Source organism: Echeneis naucrates, chromosome 13, assembly GCF_900963305.1.
Source record: "Echeneis naucrates chromosome 13, fEcheNa1.1, whole genome shotgun sequence".
NCBI lineage: Eukaryota > Metazoa > Chordata > Actinopteri > Carangiformes > Echeneidae > Echeneis > Echeneis naucrates.
In genome coordinates, this window is record NC_042523.1 from 4,822,741 (window position 1) to 4,834,547 (window position 11,807).

Genomic DNA, 11,807 nt, shown 5'->3' on the forward strand with positions numbered 1-11,807 from the left:
CAGCAGGAATGTTATGTTCACACAGTGATTCAATGTGAATTCAATGTCCAAACATTGCATGCATTTTGCATACTCTGTTCTACATATCAACCCTTCACCTTTAAATGAGATCTGCGGCGCTGTACTGTTTTAAATATGCAAACAGCTGGCTGCTGTAATGACAAGCGCCACAGGTAACAAAAACAAAGGTCATTATAAAATCTTTCAATTTTATGATTTGTCAATTTTAGCAAACAGCAAAAATCAGGGTCATGGTGTTACCAGTGGAGCTCACATTTCACAGTTGCCTGCGGCAATTAATTGAACAGATAAATGCAACGCTGAGAAAGACCAAAGAGCCAATTGTTCTCCATATAAATCCCAACACACAGCAGCAGGTTCTCTGGAGAGACATTAACAAAAACATATCAGCTGACGGATGCTTCACCGCTGGCCATGTGACGGCCAGGCCTGTCGTGCCAAGATGTTTAATTGCTGTGGATGTTTATTCATTCATCTTCTACTGCTTATCTGTTTCCAGGTCACAGGGAGTGCTGGAGCCAATCCCAGCTCACTCTGGGTGAGGGCGGGTTTCACCCTGGACAGGGCCAACACACAGAGACCAACAACCACTCACGCCTGCGGACAATTTAGTGTCACCAGTTAACCCAAACATGATGTCTTTGGATGGTGGGAGGAAACCCACACAGGCACAGAGAGAACATGCAAACTCCACGCAGAAAGGCCACAGGCCAGGAACCAAATCTGCAACCTTGTTATTGTGGGGCAACAGCGCTAACCACTATGCCGCCGTGCTGCCCCTGGCCAACAAATACAGCCAATTTCCACTTTAAATATTGTAAAGTAGAAATGTTGAATGTGCTGAACGTGGAGGTTGTGTGAGCTGCAGCTGCACTGGGGGGAAAGGAATCTCTGAGGTGTTGCTGAAGAAGGGTGACTGGCAGGTAAAGCTGTTTCTCACAGTGTCTGATTGAAACCACGTATGCTCAGATTATTTGCTTGAATAGCATCACGCACAGATTGCAACATGCTAATACTGTGTGGTTTTTAAAGCACATCTATATACAGTTGGTTGCATAAAGACCAAAGACTTTTGGACAGTTAAGGGCCACGTTTCTTGTACAGAAACACATTGACAATAAAACAAAAACATTTGTAACGTTTGTATTTTTTTGGCTATTCATGAGAATTTACTGATAAGACAATGGAACGGAACAGAGTGTAGGGGATGACATATAGCCAGTAGTCCATCTGGCATGTTAAACAGGAACATGCACCCCAACCAGGCAGTTCATCCCATACAGGGACCTTATCATGGATTTAGCAGCGCCTATGAATTACTTACTTACTTCTCTTATTGAATTATAATTTTTGTGGTTATAGCACTGGTCAGCTGGTCCAGCGGGTGGGGGGTGGGTTTGGGGTGTGAGATGTTGGTGGCGGGTATGGATGGCTGGGTGGTGTATTCACCGAAGTGTAGCACTGCCCTCCCTGACACAAAAACTTGTTGATTTTAGAGCAGTTTCATTTTACAGAGGTTTTTGGTGGATCGGTGGAAACTTTTTCTGTACCTCACAGAAGTCCCTGGAAAGAGTCATTATTGTAAATCTCAGCAGTGCAGTGTTGGTTCTGGTACAGAGGCAACAGACTCTAGTCTGTGTATAGATGACCTCATGTAGGCCCTCTACCCACAAGCCATTACTTATTCACCAAACAACATGAAGTGATGAAATAAGACAGAGAAATTCATATGCTGAAAATTTTTTCATGCATATTAAAACACTACCCTGAGTAAATACCGTGTTCTGTGCAGCCAATTTTCCCAGCAGCGATGTAATGTTGCATCAATGGATTCATATTTTGTCTGCGTAGTTTTTTTGCCTGTGAAGCTGCCACTGCTGACGCTGGCAGACTGTTATCGATGAGGTTTGTGTTCTACAGGCCCTGGTGATTGTTCTCAGATTGACTCCAAAACAGAGGGTTCGTAAACACAGTCTCAGCTACAGGCCTGGAGTCAGACAGAGAAGCCAGCAGACCATGAATGCTCCAGGTGAGATAAGCTACGTGGGCAATAATGCATAATTGTGCTTTTCCGGCTCAGATGAGGAGGATGCTGCTGGTTCTGTAGCACCGTATAATTCCTCAATGCATTACAGACTGTAAAATGGAGTGCTCTGACTTGGAACAGCATCCGTCAATCCTCCAAACAAAACCTGTCACAAGTTAATATGCTTGTGGCTCTCTGGTTTTCCACATCAAAAAAACATCTCTTAAGTAAATGGAAATGTTCTCTGAAAAAATTATGCTCCATGTAGGTTTGCCATCCAACTGTGTATATAGGCTTGTTGCCTAAAACAGCAATTTTTTTATTGCAGTGGCCCTCCCCTGGCTGATACACCTTAAGATCAGATGACAGGCTTTGCCTCTCTTCTCAGTTTTTTCCTACATACAGTCAATGATGCGCTCAACATTCCCAAACATTGCTGCTGCTGTTCCACTGCTGATGTCATTTACCTTTGGTTCAATGTCTACCATACTTTTGGTTCTCCAACCCCCTGAAGCTGGCGTGAAGCAAAACTAAAGATGAAGCTGCAATGAGTTCATAATCATACCGAAAGATGCAGCACCATATTCCAGCTGTAAGCTTTTTAATCCAACTTTTCTGTCGTTTTATGCCGACCTTAGAGTTGCCACCTGGAAGTAAATTAACCAAAAACACAAACATATGGTCTTTTTTTCTGTTTATATTGTGCGAGTTACTGAAAAATTTCCTTAAGTAGGAACCTCCAACCTTGCTGGATTATGTTTCTGTGACTATTTACCAGAAGTCTGCTGAATTTTTATTTGATGACTAAGAACACAGTCCGCCTTGTTGACCTGTTACTAGAATTCCAGAGAGAGAGAGAGATGTACTCTACTGAGATGGTTTTTGGTGCTAAAACCACTAATATAGCTTTTTATGAATGTACAGACTTCAAATAAAACAAAAGAGAAGTGTAAAATAAGTTATTTCTGCATGCTGACAACAGACATTTCACTGAGGACACTTACCATCAAGCTCCTCCACGGAGATGCTGGCTAGGACGTCGCTGTCACTGTCTGATAGTGAGCGACTCAGGTAGTTCCCCTTGTAGAGCAGGCCTGCCGTCACATGGTGGAATGGCATCTTTTCCCTGAGAGACAGCAGAGGAAAACACTTAGACAGTAGCACAGGCAGCAGAGAGGAGCCAAGAAGGACATTTCTCTCATGGGTTTTTTGGAAGATTAATTCTGAACACCAATTAATAGCTCCACACATTACATATGTTTCTGAACAATGTTTGTCATCAGGAGGGAACTCCCAGTGCAGCATTTCATGGTAATTGCATTCACATTAGCAATTTATGAAAATATTAAGGTGTGAGGTGCAAAAGGGCCTTTTTCAAATAGAGTGGCATTTAAAATCATGTGAGCAGCATGAAATGTAATCAGCTGCAGGGAGCTGCCCTGGCCCTGTGTGATATTAATGAAGCTAAGACAAATTAATGTCCAAGGGCCAAAGTGTAAATGAGCTCTAAAAGACAGACAGGACTCTGTTAGTCCAATTCGATAAGTGGGAAGTCAAACAGTCAGGGCAACTCGTGACAAGAAGCAAATGCAGTTAACGTGTTTGTGTGGCTGCATGAACGCTTGGGCACGTATATGTGTAAATGGGACCGAGGCAATTAATTATTGAATAAATTCAAGCCCAGGGGAATAGAGAAAATAAGTTCACATAGAGCAGAGGAATTTGGGTGAGCACTTCCTTTCTCTAATTGGATTTTGTTGAGACAGAGCAAAGAAACGGAGAGCAACATAGAACAGTGTACTCCTCCAAAGAACAGTTCAGATCAGTCACAGTTTACACCAGTTAATGTTCCTTTATAAGCAAAAAACATGGAAAACTTGTTGCTGTGTTGTACGCGGATAGAATCCCACAGGCAGGCTGCTGATCCAGGAACCGGACAAATGAACAAAAACTCAGTAGACAAATTGAATTCTTTTAGCTTGTTGTGTTGCTAATTTTGTCCAAATCTATCTTTCAGAAAAAATGGCATAGAACATATTCACCATGCAAATCACTACCGCACAACAAATATTGTTTTACGATGAGCCATACAACTGGCTTAGAGCAAATGTTTTATGATTTTATTCGTACTTCATCAGTAAGAAACCATGTGAAGAACCTTAGATTAAGCTGAGAGCCAAACATCCAGAGTGAAGTTGGATGCTGAGCTCTAAATATTTGTTGGAGACTGATGACTAAACAGTTAAATTAGCTTCATAGCAAAAGCAAAACAAAGAGTTGCTGTCAAGTTAGTTTGATGCAGTAGCTGTCCATAGCACTGTTTATTAATACAAACGTCAAGCCTCGTAAGAAAGCCTTTTTTCCCCACACATAGCACACACATACCTGCTAAGCATGAAATATGAATTTTCTGTATGACCATGCAAAAACACATATGTTTAAACCTGAACTATGTTGAAATAGCCATCCAGTATCCAGTATCCAATGTCCATTTCTTTTTGATGCTCACACTCAGCCATCTATCCACATTTGAAATTTTGTTTTATACTGTGTCCCCCTACTTGCAACAGCCAATGCTTCACTGGTTGGAGCTGCCAGCCATCCATTGCCTCACAAATTAAAAACTGGCCCTTGCATCTTTCTTGTTTGTCAGTTTAATAAGCATGCATATTAAGACGTCTGGAGCTCTGCCTATAGCCCTTTCCATGACCAGCTTTCTTCACACATAATGTCAGGATATTTCACTTCCCAGTTCATCAATTATTCAGTCATGTCTCAGCTGTCATTATGAATATTACAATCATCCCTCTTGTCCGCCTTTTTCTGATTATGATTATGAAGAAATCCATTTATTGTCGGCTGTTTGTGTATGTGTATGCTATCCTCGGTTTGTGCTGCAGCAGACAACATGCCGTTGAGTGATTTAGCATGCAGGGACAGAATTTACATATTGGCACCCCTACACTTCTGTCAGATAATGCACGACTTCTGCCTGAAAATCACCGCAATTGTAAAATTCTTTGGTGACATGTTTTTTTGCCGTTGTTTTTTTTTTTTCCCCCTTTTTTTCTCTTTTGAATTGAAGTTACAGAAAAAAGACACAAAAGAGCAAAGATCTTAATTTGATCTTATTCCACACAAACCTGCAAAAATGAATTGAATAAAATTATTGGCCACCTCAACTTAATGTCTGGAAGTGCATCCTTTAAAATGAATCACAGGAATGAATCTCTTCCTGTAAGCATACCTGGAAATGTTTTTTGGGCATCTGACATGCTGGAAAAGCCACAACCTCTGATGGGTTAACAGTGGGCCCTATATCGTGCTCCAGAATTATTTGATTTTCTATCAGATTTTCTGAGCGAGTTAACCAGTTTTTTTGTGTTACTTCAATGTAAACAAAAGAAATAAACATGTGAAAACCACAGCAGTTGTGGCAGAGGTGTAAGAGTACCAATATTTTTGACCATGACTGTATAAACGTTTCATCACAATTTCTGACAAATATGTTATGCAACTCAAGCTTTTGTCTTTACAGTGGGAAAAGTCAGCTGTGCGTATTAATGTGATGTGTGTGTACTTGTCTGTGTGTCGGGTTTAATTTATGGATTCACATTAACTCACGATGTGAGTTTTCACACTTTTCTAACACCTTCAGCTCTGCATCTTTAGGTAATCTGTTTAATCGGCTAAAAGCTCACACTCAGAGGCATTAAGCAGGGAGGCTTGACCTGCCATTTAGCAACCAGAACTGTGATTTTGTTGATCACCACACTGAGATATATCTTGGGAGGAAATAAAATCTGGAAACAGAGGTAGAGAGCAGTAAAGCATTTCCAGTAGATTAAAACTGGCTACATTCGTCTGGTGGCTGTAGTTACAGTACAGTTCTTTACAAAATGTGGCAGAAACTAAATGATGGCAAAGCATTGAGGTGTTTGAGGAAGCAGTCTCACCACAAACTCATTCTGGAGCAGGTCTGGTCTAAATGGACCTTGTGATTATGTGGTCCTCGGCACTGTTATTATTCACTCACTTGGGGTTAATTATCAATCTGCTTGTGAAATTTAATCGTTTTATGCTTTTCTCAGTTTCAGACTGCGGTAATTTAAATTGCATTGGGCCTCGGGTTGCTGCTTTGGGTCAAAAGTCATTTCAGGATACAACTGATAAATTCAATTAATCGTATAGCTTTTCAGGCTGAGGACTGGAGTCGCCAACAAGAATGCTTAATGCTCCTCATTCCCACTTCAACTATTTGAGAAGTTCCTCAAAGGGGAGAGCTTTTTCTCACCAATGTCAAGTCTACAACCAACCGGCACTATCGGGCTTTGACAGCCACATATGGCCAGTATAAGGATGATTTGACTTCTGAGACTCAGTGGCACAAACACATCCTTTGCATCACTGAACAATACCTATTAAATGCAATACTACAGACATCAGCTCTTTTCAAACTGCAGAAGAGCAAGTTCACCAAGGAGTGAAAAATCTGACTGAAAAACAAAGTCTCAGACAGAGATGTAGGGGCAGAGACAGACAATGGTGAACATGAACAGGAGATGTGATCTTCACTGGAATAGTTTGGTCTGGCATCTCACAAGGATATTATATTGATAAATGCAGGAGTTAAAATGTGAATGAATTCTCTGAATCAAGTAAGACACCTGATCTTCAACCCCTGAAGACGACGATGCGGAGCAGAGCAGCTCAGAGATTTCACCATCATTACACTTGAATAAATTGATTAAGGCCTCGACTGAACGAGATAATGTACCCATCAGGAGCAGAGCACAGTACAGTAATCAGTGAAATCAGCAAGTGATCACTGCAACGTTAACTGTCTCCACATGTAATTTTTTTGTCTGAAAAAAAAAAAAAAAAAAAAATTTCTGCAGGCAGTTCTGAGTTCAGTAGGAAAGAGGCAATGAATCTGAGATTTAAAACTCAGACTGAGCAGCTGATAAAATTGTGTCATAGAAAATGACTTAAAGATAAAATCATTTTCGATGGCACCTAAGCATTTCCCTGAGCCAGTTACTTTGGCAAATCCTGAATCTCCAGCTGTCTGAAGAAACACACTGCTGGTATTTAATCCCAAATCACTTCCTCTATAAAATAAAATAAGATGATGAAAGTTTATCATATGTCCATCCAGACTGAGAAAAAACTTAATGTATAAAACCTGACAAAGGAACGTGACACTAAAAGCGGAGCTGCCCTCATATTATGGGATAGTAACTCAAATGTTGATGGCAATAGCTGATGCAGTTGTCCAAAGTGGCTTTCAGCAAGGGAGGGAGGCTGGAGTCGGAGTCTAGACTCAAGGACACGTTAAGCTGACAAGATGTGTGGCTGTCAGTGGCTGCACTAGTTGTAACTGGACCTGTGGCATTTATTCACGGGGCGAACCAAGATCAGGGCACGGCCACCTTGGTATAAAACATCAGGAAGAATAACTAAAAAAGTTTCCAGCACACACAGCAGCAAGCTTTTGGTGTAAATTTACTGGTCTTAGCAGCCTCCAGTCCCCCACCAGAGATCTGAGAAACAGCTGTTCGTGAAAACAGCCTGTAATGATGATGACAAATGAAATCTGTAAAGGTTAGATGAGAAGTGAGGTAATTCGGTCATATCTCAGTTTTTTTTTCGTGAGCCACATAGTGAGGCACAATTATCCATTCATCTAGACCTTGACAGTTCACACAGTGAGCCTTTGATAATACACTATCACAGCAGAAAACACAAAGAAGGCTACAAAAACGGTATATGTACGAAGTAAGCATTTAGTCTAGTAGGTCATTACTAAGATGGTTCAGTTACTCACTGTTTTTGAGCCGTAGGTGTGTAAAACTAATGCCTTATTCAACAACAAATCTGTCCCTGCAACGATGACAAATATTACTATGGATCAATGAGACATGCCTGAACCTTCCAGAAGAGTAATCACTGGTTCAATGACTGTGGCGTGCTGCACGCTGTACGACACAGGTACGAAGGTGCTTGGAAATGCAGTCAAGTGGGTACGAAGACAACCCATGAAGCCACCATGTCAAAGCAGGAGTCAAACGGTCCCCAAACTGAGAAAAGAGATGGGATCGTCCCACAGAAGTGCCACCTCTCTGCTCACATCAGCAGCTGCTTATTGCAGCAGCAAACCCTTCTCCTTGTCTCTCTGTCTCTCCCATGCTGATTCTTACCCATACTGGTGGCTGTGATTGTACTCAGCAGGATACTGCAGCATCACAGGCTCCCTCGTCGGACTCTCCATCACGTCCACTGTCCCGTCCCTCAGGTACGGGTTCCCTGGCAAGTCTCCGTTTACCTCTGAGTGCGTCCCTGGCATGCCAGAGGACTCCGCTGTCTGAGGACTGGGCTCCGCCGTCTGGGGATCGGGCTCAGTGACCTCCTCCTCCATCAGACTCTTAGATGCAGTGGTGGCTCCAGCAGCGGCAGCAGCAGCGGCAGCAGCAGACTGCCTGTCTACAAACCACTGAGCCCAGCTGCCTCCACACTTTGGGCTTGTCCCAGAGCAGCAGCATCAGTTCCCAGAAAGCCCTTGTTTAATATTTGAGCAGTGAGAGCAGCAGGTACAACAGCTCCTCTCACGCTCTGCTCCTTGGATCCTCTCTCTCTCCCTCTCTGAGTCCCTCTGTCTCTCTCTCTCTCTGACTCCCTCTCTCCCCCTTTGCTCTATCACTCCCTCTCCTGTGCAAACATTCCTCCACATGGGGAGACAGAGTGGAGGACTCATTAGTGAGTCCCAATGACAGACTCAGCTCTGTCTGCAGCTGTACTCACAAAATACACAGGGAGGGGAGCAAGAGAGAGAAGGCTGGGGGGGGGGGGGGGGGGGGGGGGCGGTAGACAAAGAGGAGCCGACAAAAGATGGAGTAGGCAAAACTGACGGCTGAGGTGAGACTTCAAATGACACTTTGTGCATGTATGCAGCAGCAGCAGCAGCAACACGCACGCACGCACGCACGCACGCGCACACACACGGACACCCACGGCCTCCATATCCCTGTGGATTTGGCTCACAGTGCGCTCTGCAGGTCAGCACTGTGATGCTCAGTAGGGGCGTCACAGAGAAGCAACACATCTCAGTCCATGACAGCGTGCGCCACCGCGTGGAGCAAGAGCGGACCGTGCGCACACGGTAGAGTGTATATGCGTGTGTGTGTGTGTGTGTGTGTGTGTGTGTGTGCGTGTGTGTTGGGGGGCGGGGGTCCACAGTGACAGCCTGTCGAGCCCCCGTCACAGTTCCAGTACATCGCACACACACTTCCTGCAAGCTGCTACAGAATCTCGGTCGATGCGCCAGCGCCTATCGTCACCAACAGGCGGTTTGCTCATGAACAGACTGCTCTCATGACGGATCAAGTCAGTTTACATAAACCGGCTTCGATTCAACTCTTTAGCCTACATGAGGGAGATATTAACAAACACAAAGCACTTACAACATCTACAATACGCAATTGAATTTTTCAAGCCTACTTCTCACACACTCTCCCCAGCATCCACCTCTCAGTTAATGCCTCCTTTGTCCAACATACCTTTGAGGGCGCTGAATGTCTGAGGCTGATATCAGTCAAACCTGCCAGGCAACGTCCGCAGCGGGTTCCAGTTTGGAGACTTGGTGTGGACTCTTCCGGCCTCGTTCTTCCAATTGCTCCTGTTATTATGATTCAATTCATTCCTTTCTTTTATGTGGCAGTGCAATGGTTTCTTCCCATTGTCCGAATATCTATAAAGAAATCCTCCCTTTTTTGAATTCTAATATCAAGCCCACCATAAAACTTTAAGTCGAGTTGCACTTTTATAGAAACTGATCAATATTCTCTTGAATTTCTCTTCGCATCCGGTTCGAATCACGCACGGGTCCGGTAACTTAAAGTTAAAAAAAAAAAAAGGAAAGAAAAGAAAAGAAAGGATGACAAATAAATAAATAAATAAAATAAAGAATAAATCGATGGATTAAAGACCCAAACATAGAGAGAGAGACACACAGACAGACACATACAGGTGCCGAGCGTGGATGAGATTGATGAGCAGCTTGCCAGTCGAAGAAAACGCTTGGACCTGAATCAATACGCAACCGAGCAGGAGAGCCGTGATTGGCTGCTTTGACACCTGTTCTTCTTCGTCTGTTTATTGTGTCATTTCCTACCAGATAAAGTTGCTGTGTCGCTCAGTTAATTTATCTGAACAAAGACGGGACATGATAAATCTTGTTACGCTTCTTCCTCAGCTCTAAATCCAGAGGAAAGATGTGTAAAGTCAGCCAACACACACAACATACATTTCCGGCAATCACTTTCAAAATAATAACCTCCTAAATTAATAGCGCAAACTTTATTTCCCGGTTATACAGATTATTTCTCCTCCTTGTTGCTGTCTCAAACGGAAAGCCTCACAGGTTTATGTAGGTTTGAGTCTCATCACATTCTCTGTTTGATTTTACTATTTTATTTTCAAAGTTTAATCGTACAGTTTCCAGTGCTTTCTTATTTATGTATTTTACTTGACAGAACAATCAAGTACGTTTTTGGGGATAAACCTGTACGGTAAATTTGAATCAGTCTTGGAAGTACATTGATGAAAAACCAGCAATCGTTTTAATCAACTTTAGTTTTTTGCTCCACATTTCAATTTTCTACCAGATTTGTGCAGCAAAAAAGTTTAGACCTTCAGTGTTTCTCCTCTGCGTTTGTCCAAAATCATGTGAATAAATGTTGTGGTGAGTGGACAAAGACAGTAGAACTGTCAGCAGCTGTTGTTGCTGAGTGAAAATCTGTCCTGGTTTGGAGACAATAAAGGCTACATTGGACAAACTGCAACTCGTCCATGTGAAATTATGACTAAGGAAGGCAATGGATTTCCATCCAAAGAGTTAAGTTAATGGGTCCCGTGGACACTACCTACAGATTTTATAGCGCACCTCTGAGACAGACCGAGAGCAGCACCTGCAGCTGAAACTAAGTCTCCGGAGCTCTGATCACTACATCAACCCGACAAAAAGACAGTTGACTCCCCTCTTGCTAACACACATAGTTACACATAGATAAAAAGCACCTGTTTGTTTGACACTCCTAAAAATAAATAGGTCCTGGTCATAAAGTAAAGGTTAACAGTGAAATTCACAGCTCCAGGTTATGTGTAAGAAATTTTTAACCCCACCAGTTTTGATCTGCATATCCATGGTCATCTTTGACCTTCGACTCAGGTCTTAAGCACGCAGAGGAACAACTGCTTAGGAAGCATCTGGTGAAGAAAATCAAAAGTGTTTAAAGGGCTAAACACCTGCTACAAGTTAGTATTTGACTTCTGAAGGCCACAAGGTACATGTCAGAGTACTCTTTGTACACCCACTCTCATTCTTTATTCTTATTCCTGACAGTGTAATCGAAATGAAATGCGTAAGTATAACAGTAGGTCAATCTAAATTCAAGTTAATGTGCCCACCAAGACTGCTAGAGCACAAAAAAGTCCCCTTCCAAAATGATACCCATGTGTTCGTTGTCATGGTTACAACTATTTTTCATAATTTAAGGCATTTAGAGGGCTCTCGCCCCACGAGACTTCCTGTGATTCAGCAGTTAAGAGGCATGGACATAGCTGACCTTTTAGTTATTGTAAAGTCTCAGACATGCTGGACACACCAGATGTGATATACATATGTAATGTCTGACCACAGCAATTAAACTCATTAAAAAGTGAAACAGGCCCATTACATAGGAAGGAAGTTCAACAAAGACCG

At 42.7% G+C, this 11,807-nt stretch overlaps 1 protein-coding gene across 2 annotated transcripts in view; it reads right to left on the reverse strand.

Moving 5' to 3' along the window:
• caln1 (calneuron 1) overlaps nucleotides 1-9,821 on the reverse strand; it is a 48,598-nt gene extending 38,777 nt beyond the window's left edge. Inside the window, exons 1-2 of one of the 2 annotated variants that reach the window (XM_029518044.1) lie at nucleotides 9,604-9,821; nucleotides 3,052-3,173 (exon numbers count right to left, since the gene is read on the reverse strand). In XM_029518044.1, coding sequence (XP_029373904.1) covers nucleotides 3,052-3,166 — 115 coding nt within the window. In that variant the 5' untranslated portion in view covers nucleotides 3,167-3,173; nucleotides 9,604-9,821. Of the gene's footprint in view, nucleotides 1-3,051; nucleotides 3,174-8,247; nucleotides 8,466-9,603 lie in introns of those variants that run through there. The other variant, XM_029518043.1, reaches the window with a different exon arrangement.
• Between the last annotated feature and the right edge of the window lie 1,986 nt (nucleotides 9,822-11,807).